The following is a 26663-nucleotide window of genomic DNA, read 5'->3' as shown; positions in this document are numbered from 1 at the left end:
CTGATTGAAAAAATTTATTATCAATTATTAATTGACAAAATTATTTCAAAAAAGAAAATAGGCCCCAGACTCAACCGGACCAAAACGAACAGATAGAAAATTTTTATTACTTATTTCTTATGCTCGGAATAATTTTTGAAAACAGAAGGAATTGCCCAAGACTCAACCGGACCCAACCAAACGGATGGAAAACTTTCATTTCTCATTTATTTTGCTGGGAATTATTCTGTAAAATAATTTTTCAATTAATCGTCAGGTAAAATGTCAAAAAATAAATTAAAACAAACATTGAACTCAAGTCCCAATAATTTTGATATTTTAATTAAAATTATTTTTTAATTAATTGACAGGTAAAATGTCAAATAAGGAATTGAAAAAAAATCGCTCTCGAGTCCTGATAATTTTGATATTTTTATTAAAATTATTTATCAGTTAATTAACAGGTAAAATGTCAACTAATAAATTAAAAAAAAAAATTGAACTCAAGTCCGAATAATTTTGATATTTTAATTGAAATTATTTATCAGTTAATTGACAGGTAAAATGTAAAAAAATATACTAAAAAAATCGCTCTCGAGTCCTGATAATTTTGATATTATTATTAAAATTATTAATCACTTAATCAACAAGCGAAATGTCAAATGATAAATTAAAAAAAAATTGAACTCAAGTCCGAATAATTTTGATATTTTTAATAGAATTATCTATCAGTGAATTAACAGGTAGAATGTCAAATTATAAATTAAGAAAAAATTGAACTCAAGTCCATTGTTTGTCCGGTTGATTCTGGGCCCTATTTTTTTTTCAAAATAATTTTCTCGATTAATAATAAAAAATAAAATTTTTCAATCAGTTTCTTCTAGTCCGGTTGAGATTGGGCCTTTTTTGAAGAAACATGATTTTGGTGATTGAAAATAAGGAAAAAATTCTTTTAATTATTTTTTTGGGTCCGATCGAGTCTTGGGAATTTTCTTCGTTTTTAAAAATAATTTCCACCAAATTAAGTAAGTAATAAAAATTTTTATCCGTTTGTTTGGGTCCGGTTGAGACTTGGGCCCATTTATTTTTTATAATAATTTTGTTGATTGAAAATTAATAATAAAATTTTTCAATCATTTTTTCTTGCTCCAGTCGAGATTGGGCTCTTTTTTAAAGAAAAATAATTTTGCTGATTAAAAATAAAAATAAAATTTTTTCATCCATCTCTTTTTGGATTCCAGTTGAATCTTAGCCTTTTTTTTTTTTTTGTATTTGAAAATAATCCCCAGCAAAATAAATGAGAATTAAAAATTTACTCTCCGTTTCTGTGGGTCTGGTTAAATCTTGGGCCTTTTTATTTTTTTTTATTAAATTTTTTCGAATAAAAATAAAAATTAAAATTTTTTCCTCTGTCTTAGAGTACCCGGTTAGCTTTAATTCAGCGTTACAACGCCTCCAATAATGCTGCGATACACGGACACACACTCATACATTAAGCCGTCCGCTTGCGACCTCATACATCCACTCATTCACACTTACGTACTCGGCTCATAGCGTCACAATCCCCTCTCATGCTCGGCTTTGTGTGAGCGAGTAAGCTGCTATTGCAGCATCTCACTCTCGCGTCTCCTCTACTTCCCCGCTCATTTTCATTTCTCGAATAGCGCGCTTCTGATTGGCTATCGTTTTTAATTCATAACTCAAATTCTATGGCCCAAAAAAATTTTTGGCTCAGGAACTTTCGATTCAGTATTTTTTTCTCTATCGACCCCAACAATTACTCCCGCCACTTCAGAGACACCCTGTATATATATATATTATGATGGGTTTTTCTTCACGGTGCTGGCGTCGATAGCGCCGGGGAGTTCCACCTAAATGTTGGCTTACCTGGTTCGTAGCTTGTTGGGCGCAAGGAACTTTACGTTCCGCGGTTCGAATTCAGCAATTGATCGTCGTCGGGCGGCAGGTCAACGTCGAAGAGATCCTAAATTTTGTACAGCGAGTGTAGAAATCGATGCGGAATATTTTTGCCACCAGAGAATAGAAAAATAGAGACAGCTCAAAGAAACAAGTAATGCTCAGGTACTGTTCAATTAAAAAAAGAATCTGAATATGATCGAAATTACAAATAATGAGTTATTCTTGATTCGTTTAACAAACAAAATTTCGAATTAAGGGAATTAATTGCATTCGCTTTATTATCGCCAACAACAAATAAAAAAACTAACAACAAAAAAAACAAAAAAAATAATCGTTTCGCTTATCGTATCGTAACAACAAATTTCGAATTTCTCAACAAAACAAATTAAATGTCGCCGCTGCGTATTAACCAATTCAAAAAAAAATTAACAAAGAGAAAGAAACAAAAATGTTCTAGTTCGCGTTTATTTTCCTAACAACAAAAATTTCGACTTCATCAATATAATTAATTATCGTCACTTTCTTCGTAGCAAATAAATTTGAGTTTCCAAAAAAAATGTAATTGTCGTAGCCTTCCTTTCGTAATAACAAATTTTTACATTTTCAATAAACTTAACAACAAACAAAAAATTATACGGTTCGTATTTCTTTCCTAGCAACAAATTTCGAGTTTTTAAAAAAAAAAATATCGAATTATCGCCACTGCTCTTCGTAACAACCGAATTTTTAATTTATCAATAGCATCGATTTGTCGGATATTGATTATTGGTGTCACAATCGATCGATCATTTATCATTTGCGGCGGGTAAGTGAACTGTCGATAACTATTGTTACCCGCCGGGCAATACGCGGGACAAAGCGCGAGATATGGTTCCTAGTTTCGCTCCCAGATGGCCCTTGCTTGGAGCCAATTTTATCCAACATGCAATCTCAAGATTTGGTCAATTCAATTGACACTGTACACAACATTCCTTACAACGGATTAAATATTTTTGGCACCGAATACCTGGCTGACGTCACACCGAAGCCGGAATTCAACAATGCAATTGCTGAATTTCAGTAAAATTCTACCTTTTGACTTAATTACAAAATTCGTAATTATCTGATTTTTCGATAACAATAAAAAAATAATTAATTAATTACCAATCATAACTCTCTACTTAATCGTGGACCGCGGTGAAGTCACCCAGGTGTATAATAACTGCGACCGCACTTACCCCAGTCCAATCGACTTCTCGGTGAAGGTGTGAATCCAGGCAGAAGGTCACGGCGTTGCTGACGGCGGCAGAGGATCTCGGCGATGGCCTCCCGGAATTTCCGTTGTTGAAATGACCAAAACGTGTGTCGAATTCTCGACTTTTGTCGGTTGACAATTACAATAATTCCCGAGAGAATTTTTAGCTTCGACTCGATCAACTCACACAATTAACAAAATCGTCAATTCAATCAATTCACCAAGGAGCGGCTGAATTTTGTACAAAAAAAATTACTTAATCGTTTAATCTTATTTCGGATCGTGCCAACGAATTGACAGCGGTTCGACAGTGGCTTTTTCGGTATCCGGATCAGAATTCCAAAATTAATAATAATACTCGATTCAATTGTACTTTTGGATCGTGATAACAAAATTAACAATGTTCCACAGTCGTTTCGGTGTCCGGCTCTCAATTTCTTTGGCTTTTCCGTTTTCCAGCAACATGTGATTTTTCGCTAGCGCAGCTACCAAGCTGCGCGTCCAATCATCAGTCGTTGGATAAATTTCCAGAATCGATGGTTGGTCGATTCCCAAATTAGGGTTCCATTCGGCGTTCAGGTGGAGCCCTGGCGTGCTCCCGTTGATTCAACGTCCTGTCATTGGTCAATTCTGATTCCATTCCGGTTTCGGGTTTCCCTCGTTGATCGTTGTCGCGTCCAGATGTCTCCTCGGTCGTTGATTGCGAACTGAACTGCGGGTTCGCCCGGTCGCTTTTGTCATTCGCTCTCTCTCTCGCTCACACACTCTTAATTACATAGTAAATTTATTTCGGACGCATCCATCCATACTCATTTTGATAATTTGGCACGGTTCGGCTTAATTTTTAATTACCTCGAGCTTCGCCTTCTGACCGGAAACCACTTGGGGCGACATAGGCGCGTCGAATCTCAGAAGTCCAACAGCATAAGCCAACTTTATAGACTAATTAATACGTAAAAAAAAATAATCTCTATTATTAAATATCGATGGAGAAAATTCCCACGTCACAATATATATATATATATATATATATATATATATATATATATATATATATATATATATATATATATATATATATATGTTACGTCCAAATTTGGACTAAATAAATTAAATTATTTTCGACCCAAGCTTTTCAGCCTATAGACCGGGATCGTGTTAAATACTGGATTTTTGTGATTGAATGAATGAGAATTTGTGTATATTTTAATTGTGATTATATTGAATGTTTAAAATTACAAATGCGAAGAAAAATTATAAACACATACAAATTTACAAGAATTCTTATGGTTGGAAATCTTAACAAAAATATGATACAGTATGATTTATGGTACCTGATTTGCAACTTATTAATTTCACTGATTCTAAACTTTACAATACAAACTTAATTTAAATTCACTAATGAAAAATTATTAATCGAAAATTGGAAGTATCAGGATATTCGTGAACTGGTTAGTGTGATTGATTGAAACCGAAGAGTTTACACGGGTCAGTCACGTTAAGTTTTTTAATGCTACTAGCTACTATGAGAGAAACAGAATTTTAATTTTTTTATTAGGATTTGATTTTCAAAATTAACAAACAAATAACCTTTTATATGATAATAGCTTTACCTGCATTAATTAGTTTATTTACATATTTCTAATTTTGCGCGGGAAAAGTTCAATTTTAAAATTAAGAATGTATTAAGAGGTGAGCAAAAAATTACACTTAACAAAAAGATATGAAATCCGAACAAAAACAGTTTCACTGTTAATAATTGCGCCAAGTCCACGTTCATACAACTCATCTCAATAACATCTGCACTTTGCAAAAAAAATAAGACTCGTTACAATAATTTTCATTCTATACAAAAAAAAAGTTAAATACAAAAAAGTACCAAGAAACCGTCATAATGTTGAAAAAATTGAAAAAAATGTGTTGAAAATTTAAAAATTAAGAAAAAATTTTTTTATCGTACTTGGCGCGCGTCATTGAGTCGCCCAAATTTTTTCGGACGAATTTCAACCCGAGAAAAAACGATTTCGCTTGAATTTATGTAATGTAAATATGTATAATTATATATATATTATATCTTATCAGCTCTAATTATATAATATATGATTTCATACATTGTTATGTTTATAGATTCACATCAGTGAAGTATACTCAACGAATTAAAAACACTGCTTACTGGATTAATATCAGTTTCAGTGAAAAAATCCGTTTCGAAAATTTTTTTCAGATTTTTAGTGAAAATAACTGTCAATATGGTAGTCTGGTGAAGATATCTGAAATAACACAAAATTTTTTAATTCAATTTTTTTCAGTTCCGTCATTAAGCTTTCATGAAGAAACTTGATCGTGCTTCGTTTAATTGTAATTAACACATTTTGATCGGCAATCACACCGCATTTTCTCAATTTAGTCAGCCATTTGTTTTATTTTTTAGTGAACTCAATTTTCGCAGTGATTCCACTACGGAGTCAACGTATGCAGGCGTATTCACTTGTAAGCAAATTGCATAACCGAACAGTAGAGGGCGTTTTATTGAAATCATAAACGATGTGCGGAGAATTTGAAAATTTCAAATAAAATACGAATGCCATGTTGATTTTACCTAACTTTTGTTAAACGTATCATAAAATAATATTTCATTAATTACATTTATGCATTTTATAGGTTGACTTACTTATAAATGTTGAAACATTAAAAGGATGTTCATGTATTCTAAAAAAATTTGGGGTACTCAATGACGCGCGCCAAGTATGATAAAAAATTTTTTTCTTAATTTTTAAATTTTCAACAAATTTTTTTCAATTTTTTCAACATTATGACGTTTTCTTGGTACTTTTTTGTATTTAACTTTTTTTTGTATAAAATAAAAATTATTGTAACGAGTCTTATTTTTTTTGCAAAGTGCAGATGTTATTGAGATGAGTTTTATGAACCTGGACTTGGCGCAATTTTTTACAGTGAAACTGTTTTTGTTCGGATTAAATTTTCACGTGACGCCAAAATTAGAGATTAATAAACTGAGAGACTTCCTAGTAAAATTAATCCAGACTTTGCCTACGTGTTTAATTAATAATCCGAAATAATTCCTGGTATTATTAATGAAATATTTAGCAATTCAATTGTGACTCGTTCTTGAATTTGTTCTTAATTTTAACTTGACTTTTATTCCGGACTTTTTTCAATGTTTTACTAAAGTTATTCTTACACATTTTGTGAAAAGATTCTTAATGTATTTTTAAATTTATTCTTAAATTTTTGATAAATGAATTCTTTAATTTTGATAAATTAATACTTAAATTTTGATAAAACTCTTGATTGTAACCGAACGTAAAATGGCAATGAAATTCAACTGACTTAAGGGCCTGGCTGGTGCCGCACCACTGAGAAATAATATGTCTAAATTATATTGAGACATAATATTTGTACCTGGAGTTTTTAGTAATTTCATTCGCAATCCCTCAACGAGCTGAAACTCCTCGTCTTGGTACTCGTACAAATTCTTTCCTCGGTGAGATATTCAGCTTTGCGGCAAAAACACCGGTCACCGCGTCCGATCATGTACTTCTTGGCAATTATTTTCACCTGTAACTGCAAATCTGCATTAGAATTTATTACAATACAAGATTAATCCAAGCAAGCTGACATAATGGCCTAGCAAGCATTAAATTAGTAAAGTTTTATCGCTTCATTCCACTTTGATCGAGCAAAATAAAAATAATTACCTGAGTAGAAAAACTTTCACGAAGTGTTTCGTTAGACTTTTCGGTCATAATAGCTTGTCCAAAATTTGTCAGTGCGTTTCTTTCTTCACTCTGTCTTTCCCACTCGTTCTCTCTCGGCGCCGGCGCTTCCACCTCGGGGACTCACTTACTAGCTTACAACTACTAGCGCGAGTACTTTAGAACACAGCGCCCTGTGTAGGGAATCGGTCGATAACTAACTAGCACGGATTGGAGACCTTCTACGGATAAAAAAGGCCCCGTGTACTCCGTTACAAGAGGCTATTTCATCTTTTTTACTTATTTTAAAGCTTAATACGATGCGTCAATAAAAAACTGACGTGAAAATTTTGTTAAAATTCTTCATTTTTATTGAATCAAAGTAAAAAAGATACAAATTTTATGTAAATGGTGCTACATTCGAATAAATGGTGTAAAAAGTGCTGAGTCCTATGATAGTAAGTATACACCGAGTGGAATACATTTGTTAGAAAATTAGTATTATCATTCATATCTATTTATTATAAGCTGAATCAAAAGGATAGACACACATAAATTATTTGTACTTTGTTGTACGTAAACGTAAAAATATTAATTACCTCAAGGTCAAAAATAGTGAGTGTCATATGAGTTCTATAGATAGGTTTGTCTGCAGATGATGTTATTTTATACTTTCGACTTTCGTGAATCATTCTCCCTTCGTCACCTCTAGTCCAGTAGTTAAGTGAAGTAGGATGAGCTTCTGTGTAGCATTCAAGAATAACTAAATAACCAAGTGGCGCACCGACTAGTTGATGTGGTATTGAAAGCATTGGAGAGACTGTAACAGTTAGATATAATGACCAGTCACAGAAGAAATATTCTATAAATTATTTCAATCATAAAATTACATTGTGTGTGTGTGTGTGTGTGTGTGTGTCTAAAATTCTTAAATCTTTCGAACAGCTTGACCGATTTGAACAGAATTAGCGGCAATTGAAAGAGTTTCTTTGCCCTTATATATTTTATACTCTTTGAGGTGATTTGAGCCGGTGGACTTTGAGTAATCTCGAAAATGAAAGCTTCAAATGATTGTTAGTTTATCAGTATATTACACTTCTTAGAAATGAAAACAAGAAAAGCCTCAGATCACCTGTAATTGTTGGCCGAGTCGAAGCCGAGGTCGACAATCATTTGATCTGAGGTTTTCTGTTTTAGTTTCCAAGGGCTTCATACCATTTTTTTGTCCAAAGAAGGCGAAAAGCGGCAACTTTGTTTAGCACAGCGGTACAAAAGTTACCACTTTTCGTCCGGAGGGCAAAAAAATCACTGTTTATCTACTGAATTAATCAATTCCAAAAACTTATCACCACTTGAGCTCAAAAAACTGCATCGATCGCCGTCAACGTAATCCAAATCGTTTGATTCATTCTTGAGATATCGTGAGCGAAAAATTTAAGAAGAGTTTTATTTTACATAACTTTGATATTTCTTTCTAAATTGTTTTTTATTTTGAGAAATAATTCTTAGAGCCTAGAAAACTATGTCGATTGCCGCCAAAAACGTGAAAATCAGTTGATTAGTTTGAGAGATTTTGTAGACAAAAAATTTGGGAACAAGTGTTTTTTTAACGTATCTCCGACATTTCTTTTCTGATTGTTTTTGATGTTATGATATAACCATAACAGTTCAAAAAACCACTTCGATCGTCCCCAAAAAGGTCGAAATCAGTTGATGTGTTCGTGAGTTATCGTTGTTGAAAAAATAAGGAAAAAGTAAATTTTTCGAATTTCTCCAAAATTTTTGTTATGATCAGTTCCTGTTTAGTGGTAAATCATAGAATTCAAAAAACTTTGTTGAAATGTTGTGAACTGTCTGAAAATCGGTTCATTCATTCAAAACTAATTCCAGTTTAAAAATTTTAAGAATAGGTTTCCACCGCTAAATCTTCTCAGACAAAATCTCCCCGATAAAATCTTTTTCTATAAATCTTATATATTATTGAATCATACGTTAAACTTACACATTTTTTCAAACAGTCAAACACTAACTATAAATTGCTTTAGTTCGGCGCAGCGTAAGAATATACAATAGTGGTAAATTGTTATTGTCCTTTATACTATGAATAATATATAATTGTGTTTTGTCGAAAGCTCGTCAAAGCGCCGAAATTTGGTGCTTCACGTTTTAGAAATTTAATTTGATTAATATTTTGGATAGATAGGAATTTTAAATAAATTACACTCGATGTTTGGGACAACAGGAAGAAATTTATTGTCCCAGAGGAGGAAAAATCTGGTGAAGCCAGATAAAAAACCCTCCTCGAAGAAAAGTACAAGAAAAATCGTGTATGAATGTGTAATTGTTATTTAGTCAGGGCGGGACCGTAACTACTGTTGTTTAGTCAGGGCAGGACCGTAACTATGATAATATTGAACTATTCTCGTTGGATAATCACTGTGTGTTGCCAATTATAGGCGAATATTAACGATTCGTTGAGATTCGGATTAATTTTTATGTGTGTGTGAGAGAAACGATCAAAGCCAAGGCAGCGTGATCAACCACGGGCCGTCAATGCCCAAAAAATGTGAGAGAGAGCTCGGATGTATGGCGTCTGCTCGACTTGTCGCGCAATTTTCTACAAAATTGCGTTGATCAGTGAATAACTGGATTCAGCTGAGCTTATGAAGATGAATTGAATGATATTAAGTGAACTGAACTAAAATGATATGACTTATGAGAACTTATGAATTGCATTGTATGCTACGTAATATGCAAGAGCGATTGCGTAAAATTACTACTGATTCAAGGGCCTCAGAGCAACTAGAGGTCCTGGCCACCGCACGAGCCAACTCGGTTTTTCCTATACGGCCCCGATCTGCGCGATACCGTTCTGCGCCTACGCCGCAACTTGAAGACTATGATGACTCCCGAATTTAAACGAATTCCGGTAAGAAAATTGTTCGAGAATTTTCTAGTCTAAGCTAGAGCTAATATATAGATATAGTCATCTGATTTCGTACGCCAACGCTCTCTCTCAACAGATATATATGTAATTGTATTAAGCACAATACATGCATGATTCTACTCTACACACACACGTATATATTCCATCGTATATGTACAATTCGACTCGACAATTGAGAAAATACAGCTGGAACAGACGAAATTTAACAGTTTCGTCAGAGAACCAAAATTTAGCTAATCACGATCAATTTAATTAAATTATTTTGATAAGTGGAGGGTTTCGCCCTCAACCCTCACCGGTGCATTGCTCTTGGACCCCAACCCTGGATAACCTACCACGAGACGTCAAACACTCACCATGTATCTCTTTATCAGTAATTACATCAACACAAACGAGCGTAGTCATGTTGCGCCCTTTTAACATGATTTGAATGGTTGTTTACTCAAAAATAGGCTTACCCGAATGCGCGTGATCGTGTTGTGCCCTTTCAACATGATTTAAATATGCGCTTATTCGATAAGAGACCAACACAAAATTCAGAATTAACAGAGTTATAATGCTTTCGAATGGGAATAATGCATCAAACGAATCAGCGGACACTGATGAGCTCATAATGCAGTATCAGAAAATGAAATTTGTAATTTATTTAAGATAAACAATTGAGCGAAAATTAAATACGAAAAATAAACTAAATGAATTTAAACGCAATCTTGGCTAAAAAGACACGTTTGTTACTCACAGGGTATAACCGACAACCCGAAAGTCTTAAACAGTTAATCCAGAAGCTTGTAGCTTTCAAATCTACGACTGACCCGGTCGACAGCTTTCAAAACTACAAATAGCTGATTAGGTTTATGGTCCAGGGTACCTCGTGGATGGTAAAAACAACGTTGAAAAGAGACTCGCTTCGACACAAATCCGTACTTTTACCGTGTATTGCTCCGCTCGACATAACTTACAAAAAAGAGCTGAAGAGTTGTCTAGTACAAAATACTGAATATGCAGCTCAAAGATATTCTGTATTCGCGTTCAAAATAAAACCAGTAAATCACCTGACTTCTAACAGGTACTTGTGTATAAACTAATACTTATAACTCGTGAAAATATTTTCTACGTGGCTGTAGATCGGTGATTGTTGGATGATGATGGACGATATTCAACAAGGCATCGACAGACTCAAGACTTCCTCATTGAGTAAATTTATGTGAAAAATATACGGTAGACTATGGACGCGATGAGCTGCACAAGATGGATGACTTCTTGAATCTACACAAAAACTCCATTATCTCGAGCAGCAACAAGTCAATTTACGCGTACCAATTAGTTAAAGGACGTTAAAACTACCGATCATTAGTACGTAATATGGAGAAAAATCAAATACTACTAATCATTACTAGATAACACAGTTTATTATACTCAATAAACAAATTAATTAATAAGTTACAAAATAAAGGTGTGAACGTGACAAAAGTAGGCAAAAGAATAATAAAATTATCGCGTTCGCTGGCAGCATAGCGACGACCGAGACACCATTAGTTACAATAGCAATTAATTAACTAGTCATTAAAATCGCGAACATTTTTATCGACACTAACAGTACTTACGTGATTCACTTACAGTGCCATAACGAAGCAAACGGCAGCGTTACATCGTAGAACTAATAAGCGACCGTTATCGACCAACACATAAGCTTGTTATCGTGTGGTGTTAATAATTTTATTAAATATTAAATGTTTCTAATAATTAATTACTTTTTACATCGGGGGCTTTCCCCTTCCCCCTTCTCCAAACCCCCCTAGAATAAATCTAGTCAATGCTAGAATAAACAAATTACCGAGAACCTATCATTGTTTAAGATATTACTAAAGGATTTATTTCAGCAAAAATTGATGTTGATCAATAATTAACTGATGATTCATTACTGAGAAATTATGACCTAGAAAATTTTACCTTGATAAATAAGCGGCCGTTATCTATACATTGCAAATATATTCATTGTACAGAAATTCATTTAAATATAGCTCCGTGTCTTTTTTAATCTGTTACCTATATATCTCAATACAGATGGCATCACTTAACAAGGTTTTGTTTTAAATTCTACATTACTAACCATCAACGTGTTTCTGCAGAAAATCATGTCATCGTCAATAAGATTTGTCGTGAGAAGATTCCGTCGCGGGAAGATTTTGTCGTGGGGAGATTTTGTCCGGGAAAATAAAGTTGGGTCACCAAAAAAAGTGTTTTATGAAACTTCTATCAGAATTTGGAGATTGAAGAACTCGAAAGCATCGAATAACTAACTTTTTGAGCTCAAAGGGCACCAAATAACACAAAAAGAGTATTTTTAAGCTCAAAGAGCTCAAAAACATCATAAGTGCAATTTTAAGCGCCTAGGTAAGGAATTCGCGGAAAGTTATACGGATGGCCTATAAGGTCAACCGTTTTCTAAAGTTTTTTTTTAATATATGAAATTTTGAATTTAAAAAAAAAATTCTTTATGTTAAGAAACGGAAAAAAAACCATTTGGCAACCGAAATGGAAGTAGATTTCTTTTTCATAAAATAAATTTAAGAAAAAAAAATTATGAGTACACCAAAATATTTGAAAATTATGCAAAAAAAAATAGTATAATTGATTGTAACAATACTTTTCCCCGTAAGTGAGTCCTAAAATCGGAGGTGGAGATACCGGCCGGGTAGAGTAAAGTACGCTCGCTCTGAAAATAAATAAATAGGCCCGATGACACTCAGGCTGGGTTAGTGCACGATTTGGACGCCAGATCATTTTATCTAAAAATTACCAAAATTAATAATCAGGGGCCGCGCCAAGCGATCAATCAGCGATTTAAATTCTTACACAACAGTGAGCTGTCAAACAGATGAATTAAATGTAGATTATCTCGTAAAGCGAGCAGTCTCGCGCGTAAATAAATAATAAATATCCCCCTTTTTATAGATATAGTTCCCCCTTGTTATCGGAAAATGGAAAAGAAAGGAAAAATCAGACCGGATAGGCAAGTGAGCACAAAGAAATTAGTATAGTAGTTATTTAAATAGATAGATTCATAGTATAAAATAAGAAACAGAATTTCGAATTAAAGAATTTATTTAATTCAATTTAAGGCCTAAGAGGTAGGATTTACTGAGAACCTACGAGGGCCGGTGTGATTGTATTTATATTTAACAAAATAAATTCTTTGTGGAGTTCTTGACTTAGTAACAATCTTCTTTCGAATCAAATTAACAATAATAATCCGCTTAGCAAGAACAATACTTGTAATGAAATACCAATCTTGATAACAATATAAATTCAATAATATGGAATATAAATTATATATAAAAATAATATAAATAATAATTGAGGTTTGCCAAAACTGTCTTGATGCAATATTAATGACAGCAAATGACCTCTTATAACAATAATAGTAATAACAAATTATATATAAATAAGTATTGTATTACGGCTTAACATTCGCGTTAGTAATTTTTATTCATTAATCAAGGAAGATCGACAAACGCTTTATTAGTTAATAATTAAGAGAATTAAGCGATGACAATATTCAAAAATTAATTATAATCATCGCCCTTCGCCAAGGTCGATTACATGCAGTACTGGGCGAACAGGCGTATCGATATCTTCGTACAAAAATAATAATTATAACAACTTAAACGCAATATAATCTCTTACTCGCGCAAATGCGCCATAAATTAACACGAGTCACAGGATGCACGTGGGATGTCAACTGCTGCGAGATTTCCCTGAGAGGTTATTTTTGTAAACAACAAATCAACCCACGTTTAATTCAAATTAAATTTAATTTGAATAATAAATCATTCAACGAAAATTCACCACGTGCTGACCACGTGGTGAAAATGGCAGCCTCTCACAGAAAACCGGCGCCGGTTCACGCCTGGGAGGTTCTCAATCATCTTCCCCGGTAGAATAATGCTAAAGAACTCACCAAAACGAGTCCAATTAATTCACAAGGAATTTTCTTAAAAAGTCAATCGGCAACAACTGGCCGGCAATAGCAAAAAAAAATATCATTTAATTAAAATCAAAAAAACAATTCATTTTTATCAAGTAAATAATTCTCCTCCAACTTCTTCTCATGATCAGGATAAAATGCACGCCTCATAAACAAAGTGTTGAGGTAGTACTCTATTTTTGACATACCAAAAAAAAAAAAACAGTTTTTTCGAAAATGATATTGATTTTTTTTTAATTTGTCACAGTGTTTATCCACTGTAGCATTTCCCGCCGGGCTTGAACTCGTTGGTGTTGGAAGCTCCGCCAGGTGGCGGCACCTCCCAAGTGAATAATAAAAATTTGATAGAGTTGAAACGGAAGGGACTCTTTTGACAAGTCTACTCGTTCTCTTTGGTCACCCCTTAATTTATTTAGGGCACCATTGGATTTTTAGATACAGTATCCAGAAACTGGACCAGAGCATAGAGTAAGTTTTGCAGGGCCGTGAGAGATTGCTAGGAAGGAAACAAAAATTATCAAAGAAATTCATTTTACAAGAAATTTTATTTAACCAACTCCATTTACAATAATAGTCCCCTTACAATTAATTAACACTTAATTCTAAGTCCTATTCCCGTTTAGCCAGCGGTTTCCTATCGTAATTCCCAATCCCGACGATACCCTCTTATGGAGCGACCATACCGCGGTTTCTACCATAGTTTCTTATTCCCGACGATACTCTCTTATGGAGCGACCATACCGCGGTTTCTAATTATTTTCCTCCATTTTCTAATTTTCCATAGTTTTCCATAGGTTCATAGTTTCATAATTTTCCACATGCACCCACAATATAATTATTATCATTCAAATACACTAATTAATATTTCCATACTTTATTAATTATTAATCTAAGATTATTATTTACATTTATTTTTCAAATTAAATCTGATTAATAAATTTTCTAAATCCAAATTAAATTCCAATTAATAAATTTCCTCTTGAATAAATTTTCCATTCATTCCTAATCCAAATTCCTAACGAGGTTAATTTCCTTTTTAAAATTCTTAACTAATTTACTACCGTGTTCTTAACAATATAACAATAAATATTTAATATCAAGAGGTCTTCGTATCTTGTATGAATAGATTAAAATCTGACGACAGAGGTCTTAATAATTTGCCGATAAAATATTCGCTACGTCCAAGCATTTTACAAATTTATTTTCTCTTGTTTTACTTTTGTTAATTTTATTTTGTCGGAATTTTGTAATATAATTTTACTTAACCATTTTAATCGATTTGATTTCATTTGAATTCAATTTTGCCGAATTCTATAAATTATCTTATTTAATATGTTTTCGTCTTGTCCAAATTATTTAGTCAGAGTTATGACCCAGATATCGGGAAAAAGGGTCGAGAGTAGGGAAATGGGACTGAGTCGGAGAGAGACGGCTGATGGCCAGTACAGGACAGCTGAGTAGTAGGGCTTGGAAGAAGGGACGAGGAGGGAAACGACGGCAGTTACCTACTCTTCGTCATTCATGTTCGCCTGATACTTCGACGGGCGTATTGTCTCGAGAAATTATTAATTAACGTTATAAATAATCCGTTTTTCTTTATTTAAATTGTTGTTTACGAGTGCAGTATTATTATTCTAATTATTAATAATGATAATTTACGATATTAAAAGTATTATTTACCAAAGACTTGTGAAAATATTATTATTTAATTTAAAGAGTTCACTAATTTATTTTATTTAATTTTAATCTCCGAATTGAAAATTTGTTAATTGATTTTATTTTATTTAATTTCGACTAAATTTTTTTTATTTGTCTCTGAATAACTAAGTTTATGTTATTTCAATTAAATTACTTTCTTTTAATTCCTTTGTGTTGTACGAAACTTCGAATTTATTTTATTTTAATTCTGGGGATTATATTTTACTTTACAACACCTTGAGATTTTAGTCTCGACCTTGTATGTCCTTTACTCACCGTTTTAGCTCGAGACAAGATGGCTGACCCTCTCCCAAACTTTTGTCGATTTTTCTTCCAGTAAAATTTGTAAGTGATTTATTTTCTACTTTTAACTAAATGATTTTAACAATTATTTCGACAATTCTTTTTCGATTCTAATTTTACTTCTGTTTTATTTTACACAATCAAAATTTGTTCCAAATTATTTATGTTGATTTTAAGTAATTTTTACTTCTGATGATTTCACTAAAATGTTTCGCTGAAATTATTTCAATAATTTTAATTCACACAGAATTAACTGATTTTACTTAAACTCAATTACCAGAGATCAAATTTTCACGTGACACCAAAATCATGAATTAACAAACTGAAATAATTCCTATTAAGATTAATCCAGACTCTGCCTACGTGTTTAATTAATAACCCGAAATAATTCCTGGTATTATTAATTAAATATTTAGCATTTCATTTCAGATTTGTTCTTAAATTTATTCTTAATTTTATTCGGACTTTTCTCAATATATTATGAAATTTTCCCTTACACATTTTGTTAATTCGTTGTTAATTATTTTGCTAAATTTTTTTTTTTGTTTATTTAAAGTCGCATAAACTACTAAGGTCATGAGCGACTTACTAGAGGGGAACTTTTGAGATTGGACTTCGTTTTAACTTTTCTTTTTTTTTTTTGGAACTTTTGAGATTGGAACTCGTTTTTAACTTTTTTGGGCTCAGCAGAATAATACACTTAAATATTGAAAATATTCATTGGTGTACGCCGGACTTGAACCCGGTCCAATACATTTTGGAAAGCAAGGGCCGGATCCGATAGGCTACTGCGCACCTTTTTTACTAAATTAATTTTTAATTATTCGGACACTTTTTAGTTTCCCAAATGTTGTTTAATTAATTACTTTGATTTTAGTTAAACTAACGGGTACTTAAATTTTGTTTAGACCAATTACTTAAATTTTGGTAAAATTAATTAATTAAATTTTTAGCTTAATCTTAATTGCTTAAATTATGATTAAACTCATGATTGTGACCGAACGCAAAATGGCGATAATCCTCAGCCGACATAAGGCCTGGATGATGCCGCTTCACCGAGAAATTATTTAGACGTGTTTATAGTACCTAGAGTTTCCTTGGGGTTTTCAATCACAATCCCTCGACGCAGTAACTCCTGGATTTCTCGTTTTCTTTTTAAATTTTTTCCTCGGTGAGGTATTGCTTTGGCGGCAGTCCTGAATCACCACGTCACGTCGAGTTCTCCTCAGATAATAATTTTTTCCCTAGAACAGCAAATTAGCATTAGATTATATATTATATTAAATAAACTTAAGCGAGCTGACATTAGGCCTAGCACGCATTAAATTTATCAAGATTTATCACCTCGTTCCACTAGAGCGAGCGAATAAAAAATAATTACCTGATTGGAACTTTTCGCGATGCGTTTCGTTCGATCGTTCGATCACAAAGAATTTTACCAAAATTTCTTGGTGCGTTTCTTCTTTACTCTGCTATTCCCACTCTCACTACACCGACATCTCCATCTTGGGGACTCACTTACGAGTCTAAAATTATGCCTACAAGGGCTTAAAATCACAGCTCTCTGTGATCCGTCGATAATTAGACGAGTGCGGGTAAAAGGGCTTTTAATGGGTAACGATCACTCCGTCACAGAGTGAAGATTGAGTTGTAAGTTAAATTGTTTGATTGATTTTATTTTAGTCCAGGAGACGGCCAGGATGTTCACCGGTGATTCAAATTAGCGGAATTTAATTGTGAGGCTTAATGTAGAGAATTTAACTTATCTTATTACTTCAGTTTGTTAAATTAGACAGGGCTCAAGTGAGTGGCCGACGGGCCTGAGAATGCCCAGGACTCCCAGTCTAGAGCAGACAAGGTTAACGCTCAGCTCAAATTTGTTTTCTTAAACTCACGTTTAACTCTAAATTATTGAATAATTATTTGAATAATAATTATGGTTGTTATTGAAATTATTATTACATGCGGATGCCGGTCCGATTTGCGTCCCGGGGAGGAAATTGCTCAGCATTTTGGTGGAATTTGAATTTTTGAACGGCATCGGCGGTAACCTAAGGCAACGAAAAGTCCCTTATGAGGGCAGGTCGGTAGCTTCAGCTGGCAGCATGCTGCCAGCGGAATATATAGGCAGTCACGGGTGTGATCTAAAAACACGTGCACCAGTGTGTTCAAGCCAGTCAGATTTTTAAGGAATTCACTGTTATTAGTTGATTTGTTTAACGAACAATTTCATAAAGTCTTGGCTAATTGAGCTGATAAATTTTGGTAAGTCCTTGGATGTTGAAAAAACCCTCAAAATTATCATTTGGCATCAACAATCGCACGGACCATAACGAGAGAGCTAGTGGAAAATTATTCTAATCATAGTGGGAAATTATTCTACGTTGTTATTGGGCCGCTACTTTCGAAACCTCCACTCAGTCCATCGGAGCTAGCGAGCCAATGCATTCACATAATCCAATCCCCTCTCAAATCACCAGACTGTTTAAAAGAGGAAGCGAGGAGACCTACTCACACAGTCCACTTCAAACCATCGAGCTAAGAAGAAGAAGAAGAAGAAAAAGAAGAAACTACTCAAAGATCTACAGTAAGCGAGCAAGGCTTACAACTACAGTGCAGTGTTTCGGATAGCAAGCGAGCCAGGCTTGTCTATTCTCAACTCCAGGTATTCCTTCGGTCAACTCGGATCATATCAGATACACTGAGCCAGTTTCAACGACAGCTACATTCGAGTACTATCCAAACAGCTCTTTTAAGAGCTAAATTTTAAACAGTTCTTCTCAGAGCTCACTATTCATCGCTCTTTTACAGAGCGTGTGAATAGCCAGTCATCTCAAGACTACTACGTAGTCTTAACCATAACGATCTTTTTCAAGATCAACTCTAGTTAAGGCTCTTATTTAAGAGCGTGTGACTAACAAGTCTTCTCAAGACTACTACGTAGTCTTGATCACAACGGTCTTTTTCAAGACCAACAAATAATTCTACTTGTAAGAAAACCTACCCAAGTTTGAGGGAAGGTACCGGTATTATAACCGAAGATTGGACATTATTCCACCGGGGAAATCGCTGAAAACTTCCCGGGCGTGAATCGGCGCCGGTTTTCCGCGAGAGGCCGCCATTTTTACCACGTGGTTGGCTCATGGTAAATTCTTCATGTTGAATTATTGAATGTTAAAATTAAATTTAATTTGGATTGAACGTGAGTTAATTAATCAGTTAAAATTAAAATAGCCTCCCGAGGAAAATCTTGCGGCAGTTGACATCCTGATCGCATCCTGTGACTTATGTCAATTTATCACGCACTTGCTTGAAAATAAAATTTATATTGCGCTCAATGTTATGGTTATTATTATTTTTCTTACGTGACATTATCAGTACATTCATACTTTCCAAGTGTGGTTCATAATTGACATTGGTGAATGTCAATTGTTATAGTTATTATCTTGAACATCATGAACACTTAATATTCTTGAATATTAATTAATAAAGTGCCCAAGCCAAAGGTGTAAGCCATCGTGCTGAGTGGCTGCATGACACATGGGAGATGTGCCGCCAACGATGCCAGTGGGACACCTGACACATCCCACTGTATAAGTGCCTTACCTCGTCAGGCAGGAATCTGGCGAGGCAGACCAACTCTCTGCCTGCTTACTCGTGGGAACAAAATGAATGTGACCAAAACAAAAAATAAAAACGCGGAGGAAGCGGGACCGAAAGGGATCATGGAACCGACGCCAACGGTACCTAGTACCACTGATACTCCTATCGGGAACCCTATATCGGGGACGGAAAACCTGCCGAAAGACAGGGACTCTAAACCCTTCACAACCGTGACATGGAGGAAAAAGAGCAGGGTGGCAAGAAGAAATCCCGAGAGCCAACCGACAAGCAACCCAATTCTGGAGCTTCATCGAACGGGAACAAAACACCCGGCAGAAGTGAGAAACCTTGCTCCAAAAGCCAGAAAAGGCCTAGAAGTGTAGGGACCACTCCTCCGGAGGCAATGAAGACAGTGAAAAAGGGCCGACAAAATCGACATTCTCCAAAAAGCTTCAGCGCAGCGGTCACCGCAGATAGATGGCTGGTCATCATACCGGCTGACTATCCTGAGGTAACCCTAAAACAAGCAGAAGGTAAACTGCTAACTCAGGCGTTCCTTGCGGCTCTGGACGCTGTTCTTTCGGAACAGACGCTCTCGTGCTTCGAGGAGAACCGTTGGGAGCGGGCAGCCTTCTGGGTGCCATGCTCTGACAAAAGAGCAAAAGAGTGGCTAAGAACTACGGTTCCTACTCTTAAGCCTTGGGACGGCGCGTCTTCTCGTTGCCGAGAGAGACAAGCTGCCTAGGCTCAAAAAGATGACAGCTGTTTTCCCCAACTCTGCAGGAAGGGAGAGCAATGGAGTCATCTTGGAATTCCTACTATTCTTGTCACAAAACCAATGAAACTGGGAAAGAAATCTAGTAGCGAATTATCTAAATTGTTCACTTTTTGTGAAATCAATTTTCACCATTTTGTTTAGCAAAATGTATATCTCAAGTTGTTTACGTAAAAGTAATTTTAAAATTGTTATAGTAGTAAATAGATATAATTTTTGATGATGATACTTGACTTTCAATTGACAGCTTTAAAATTTTTATTTACTCTCATCTATCTGCTAACTTCAGTTGTGTCTATAATAATAGTATTCAAAATTATTATTAGTTATTGAAAGTTTTTTTTTTCATTAATATAGTAATGAACTTTTTTATTTTTATAAGTGATATATTATAAATTTATGGCTGGTATTATTAATTTAATTATAATTAATTAATTATACTGTTTATTATCGATTATTAATTATGATTATTTTGTATTTTATTATATTTGAATGTACGTTCATTAACAATATATAGTTGCATGTTTATGATATTTTGAATTAATAGAAATAACCGCTTTATTCGTTAGCAGCGATATTTAAGATGTATTCTTAAATAATAACAAGATATAGAAGAATAGAATATTATTAATAATAGTGAAAAAGACCAAACTTTCCTATCAATTATCCTGTTACGTAAATGTCTAACGCTTCACGTAATAATAACCGTAACTCCTATTCTTTCCCGCTTCACAGCATTATTTAATTTATCTTGCTATATGTAGTTTTTAATATAATTATTTGAGGGATTGTAACGAATGCCCAAAGGTCTTCTCTCTGGCAAACGTTAAAAATTCAAAGTTACTCCTGCTGCCCTCTATAGTCTGATTTGATAATTACTTATTATCAAGTTTTAGTTCAAGTTGAGTGTTGATGATTATCAGCTTTTCAGTTGTTATAAACAAAAGTAAAATTGTAAAAATATAATTAATAAATGAAAGGTGATTTTGTGTAAGTTATTTAATATTTGATTAGAAATAATTATAACTGTTATAAAAGTGAATGTAAAGTAAAATAAAAGCGCCATTCGGCAGCCGAAATGGAAGTAGATTTCATGAAAATGAATGTAAAAATCTAAAAATCACTTGGATTGGATACGAAATTATCGTTTCTAATTCATTATGGATCATTTTTTAACTTAACGTACTTATTCTACAGATAAATACGAAGGTCATGTTCTAAGATGAGCTTTATTGTTCAATTTCCACCCTAGGATCATAAGTCTTTTTTTGTGTACTAGTATACTTAAAGATTTAAAGTATTTAATGAAAAATAATATTAATTATGCGTTAGTTAATTAATTAATTGAATTTTAACTATATTGTCTTGGTACTAGAGAAGATATCTACAAGAAAATAAATAATTAAATAAAAAAAAACGACATACATATATTTCAGAGCTATGTATACGAATTTTTTATCTTGATTTTAAGCTAACAAATATAAATACATAGAGATTTTAAAGTATAATCAGAATAACAATACTTTTTCAATTTTTTAAAAACTTTTATTAACAGCCGCCATCATTTAACCCTGGTTGAAAAAGATTTTACTAAGTTTTTTTTTATGATAAGTGGTTCTAGAGGCATACCTGAAAAATTATTTTATTTTATGAATTCATAACAACATTTGCTAGAACAGTTTTGTTGAGCGAAATTTTTTTATTTTATTTTTTTCTAAATTTTAACGTCATTGTCTTTTAAAAGGGGCATTTTGGAACTTGTTTTATTTCAAAAATTTTTTTTTATCATGAGTAATTCCGGAGTTATACCTAACAGTCGATTCTGAATCACGAATTTATAACAACATTTATAAGAATAGATTTGATGAGCGAAAATTTTTCGTTTCAGAATTTTCTAAATTTTAACTCAACTATCTTTCAGAGAGGTCATTTTCGACCTTGTTTTGTTTCAAAAGTTTTTTTTTATGATAAGTGATTCTAGAGGTATACCTGAAAAATTATTTGATATTACGAATTTATAACAACATTTGCTAGAACAGTTTTGTTGAGCAAAAATTTTTTCATTATATTTTTTTCTAAATTTTAATGTCATTGTCTTTTAAAGGGGGCAGTTTTGGAACTTTTTTTGTTTAAAAGGTTTTTTTTATATATGATTATACCTTACTTATACTTGACTAATATGATTTTATATATAATCAGATCTGAGTATATACGGGTACATATGGGGTATTCCATGCCAAATCGACCACTCTTGAACCCGACCCCTTTAGATTTAGCTAAAACTTTTCTATTTTTTTCTACCCTTTGAAAGACATTTTTGAGAATTTTTTTCAAATTTTTTTATCCAACCCAAAAAAAGTTATAAATTTTTCAAAGATATGGCTTTTTTATTTTCAAATAATCATAACTTTTTTGGACATTGACCTTTGGGTACTTTTTTTTTTCAAAATTTTTGTTTTTAAATGTACTTTTTGAATAAATACGAATAAAAAATCAAATACGATAAATTCGACAAAATATTCATGTTTTTTGAGTAAAATCGTTTTTTTTTTTCAAAGTATGTCATTTTTTTTTTAAATTTTTTTTTCTCAAAAGAAACTTTAATCAATTTGACAACTATTCTCGCTCATCCCGGAGTGGGCCGAATTTTTTTTATATTTATTTATTTTATTAAAAACAAAATTGTTGAATTTTCTAAAATAAAAAAAAATTTTTTTTTTCGTAAACTTTATTTCTATCACAAAATAAATGTAATTCAACTATTTTATGGTATGAGATTCTCAATTTATAGACTTAATTTACGAATGTAATGGCTAAGATTCAAATTTTAACATATCAGTAAGATCTATAAGTGTGTTACGTCGAAAACGCAACTAAAATTTAATTATTTTTATCCTAGCCGTTAGGCTAATAGATAAGGATCTGAAGCTTTATGGGAAGGGGTTGAAGTTATAATATAAGAAAATGAATTCAATGTAATAAATATATTATAAAATTATCATACAAAGATTTGAATTATTAAAACAAACATAAAAATCTCAATTAAGAACTTACTTAAATGTCATTGTTACCGTTTCTTTACATAATTGAAATTTACTTTACTAACAATTGTTTTTTTGAATCTGACGCGTGGTTTCATTAAAACTTATAAAAACTTTTTCGATGTTAACACTAGGACGTCAGGACAACGAGAGATATTTTTGTTGAAAAATCGTAAAGGTGTCGAATTTTAGGGCGTTACTTATTTTTACTAGATGGGAGAAATAATGTCCAATTATTTTTCTATTTCCTTCAGCTCTTGCCCTCTCTCTTAGATTTTTCTATAATGTTGCATGAGTCCCCTCTACTTGGGTCAGAGTACAATATCGCTTCTCCTTTACTCTTATGCTCTATTATACATCTATGTGTTTGTGTATACGTAAGCGCATTTATGCATAGACAAAGACATACATGTGTACTATTTTACATTAAATTATTTACTGTGACCAAATTTTTATATTAAATTAGTTAGATAAAAATTAATTTGTGCATAGATTACAAATTGTCATTAGTTTTTTCGATCTACATTTTTCTTTTTATTTAAGTCGTTATTTTATTCGAAAATAAAAGAAAACATTTATTTATTTTTTTTTTGGTTTAACCTTAAATTATAGTTATTAAATTTTGTTCCTTAAATTATCAACATATATATATATATATTTTTTTTTTTCTGTTGCTACTAGAATTATCATAACATTCCTTTTTATTTTTTTCTTTTATCATTATTTACTTTTATTTTATTTAAACTATTGTTTATATATACATTTATTTTGTTATCGAAAACTTCTATTTCGGATCTCGACAAAGTTTAAAATTCTATTAGGGTATTTGTTCAGGCTCAAATCCCTTAGTATGGTCAGGCCCAACTAAAACTAAATTTTTCAAATAAGTTTCTTTTGAAAATGCTATTGATAAATTTGAAGATAACAAAATTTTAAAAATAAAATAAATGTATGTAATTAGTTGTAAGAACATAAAATTATTTATGAATAATTAAATTCTATTTGTTATAAAATAAAAATGTCGGACGTTGAGTCCGACATAACAAGTGCTAGGGTATGACAATTATAGACTTACCTTCAACTCAAATTGAAGCTTACTTGAAGAGCTTTCAAATGCATTTTACAAAATTTCAATAAGTTATCCCATTCAAAAGTTATTCGAGTAAGAAAGTGAAGAAATATGAATTATTATGATTTTCAAAATTTTGAAATCCTGGTATTTCTAAATTACTTGACCGATTAAGCTCATCTTCGAACTTGATTTTGGTATTTATCTGTAGAATAAGTATGTTGAGTTTGGTAGAGATCCGTTGTGAATTGGCGACGCTATCGTCGTGACAAGCCGCGTTATATCCGATATATATATATATATATATATATATATATATATATATATATATATATATATATATATATATATATATATATAATATATAGATCGATATTAGGCTGATTCAAAAAAATCGACTATTTTTTTTTCTTAAATTTAACGAAAATATTGTTGGAAATGATGAAAAAAAAATCATGTGAAAGCCACAGCCCTTAATATTAATATTTAAGGGTCTCGCACTACGAATTTCTATTTCCTATCTAAATAACACAGGCAAAATTTTTTTACAAACTTTAGAATTTTATAACTTTCGAGTAGCTTGCTGGACGGCTAAGATTATAGCTTATTCTTGTAGAGAATTTGACGCTCTACAAAAAAGGTCACTTGTAAATTTTCGATTATTCTACTCTTTTAAAAGATATTCAAAGTCAAAGATAAACCTAAAAAAATTAAAGGTTTTTTTCTACTTTTTGGTTGATCTACCAGACTTTTTATAAAATTTTGCTTTTAGCGATATTTTCTGAAGCGTTTTCGTAATTTTGAGAGTGTCTTTAGTCCATTTTATTAGTAGTTTTGTTTCAAATTCTTTGATTAAGACAGTTTTTTCCGATATATAATTTTTTTACGTAGATTAACATACTAATTTAAAAACCTCGATTCAAAAAAAATGCTTCGAACGGTGATTCCCTATCAAAAAATTTTTTAAACATATTTTCAAATGACTCACTTATCAGTTGGAAGTTCTACATGGTAACATGGATATTTTATTACAGTGGTATTATTTTTTTGTGATTATGCAAGACTCAGCGAACAAACATAAAAAAAGCACACGTTAATTCAAAGATATTTATTATTATTAAGTTACAAATTATAAATTTTGAATTGATAGTCACTTTTAAAACAAAGACTATTTTACTGTTAAAGTTTTTTTATTACAATCCGAGAAACGACGACGATGTTCTTGGACCACTTATAAAAGATACTGGAATTGTTCTTCGTTCTTGGTTAAACAATTGTTGTATTCTTCAACTAAAGAAATACCGTGCTCTGCTGAGTCATTCACCACAGAAAGTTCTTTGAAGAAATCTAAATTTTCTTTATAACTTTCATTATTGAACCACAATGAGACGTCTACGTCGAGAAAGTCGTACGGTAAGTCAAACACCTCGAAAAGCGTCAATGAATTTTTCGAGACAAATTCACTCAAATATTTATCTACAAATGATTCTAAGTCAATTTTTTCCGCAACATAATGTTTGTCTCTGATAATTTTACTCTCCTTATTTTGACTGATAGCTTCACACATTTTTCTTTTAATTTCGTCTGAGACATTGTTGTCGAATAATGCCAGTGCAACTAATTCTTCATTCAAGTACCATAAATGATCACTCAATTTTTTTAGTGCTTTTTGTGAAACTGATGAATCAAGTTTCTCGCAAAGAAGTAACAGTTTTAACAATTGCAAATCATTATTTGGTGCTTGAATTGCCAAAGGAGAAGTAAACCATATTTTGACGTATATTAAGATGATAAAAATACAAATATTACGCAATTTATCAATTTCTGATTTCGAAAGAAAAAATTGATCTCTAAACATGAAAATTTTCAAGCTATAAATAGCTTTAGCCATCCATTTTGCGTGATGCATTGCTCCTGGACATTTGAAACTTGGTGAACCTTCTGGAAAACCATCAAGAAAAGTCAGTGATAATTCAAGAAGCTCTTTATAATCATTCCTTGGCTGAGTAACCTATTTAAAAAAATTTTGTTAATTGAAATCTTTGAAATCAAATTTCTAGCTGTTTTAGTGTAAATTATTGTAACATACCGTTAAAAAATTCTTAATATCATTAATTAGTTGAAGTCTATTTGTTTCCAAAGCATTTGCTACAACCTCATCTTTCATACCACTTTGATACTTCGATTGATCGATGTTGCGCCAAAAACTTTTAAATCTTCTAAAAATGGAAACATTAGGACCAGAAGTTGTGGGCCAGTAAACTTCAAAAGCCCCTTTCAAAATAATTTCGAAAATGTGATGGCGACAAGGCAACCAAATTAGTTTTCGGTTCAATTTCCTTTCAATTAACGCAGCTGTGCCATTCTGTATTCCTGTAAACAAAGTGTAA

The 26663-nt window shown here is 32.4% G+C and overlaps 1 protein-coding gene across 1 annotated transcript in view; it reads right to left on the bottom strand.

Annotated features, from left to right (window-relative positions):
- Positions 1–26663, bottom strand: part of LOC141526507 (uncharacterized) — a 1028588-nt gene that overhangs the window by 204497 nt on the left and 797428 nt on the right. Inside the window, exon 8 of the mRNA XM_074241542.1 lies at positions 7449–7669. Within this exon, the coding sequence (XP_074097643.1) occupies positions 7449–7669 (221 nt within the window). The remainder of the gene's footprint in view (positions 1–7448; positions 7670–26663) is intronic.

This window comes from Cotesia typhae, unplaced genomic scaffold (assembly GCF_013202065.1).
Source record: "Cotesia typhae breed Kobodo isofemale line unplaced genomic scaffold, CoteBio_Ctyphae contig_34, whole genome shotgun sequence".
NCBI lineage: Eukaryota > Metazoa > Arthropoda > Insecta > Hymenoptera > Braconidae > Cotesia > Cotesia typhae.
This window is presented reverse-complemented; position numbering and strand designations above follow the sequence as displayed.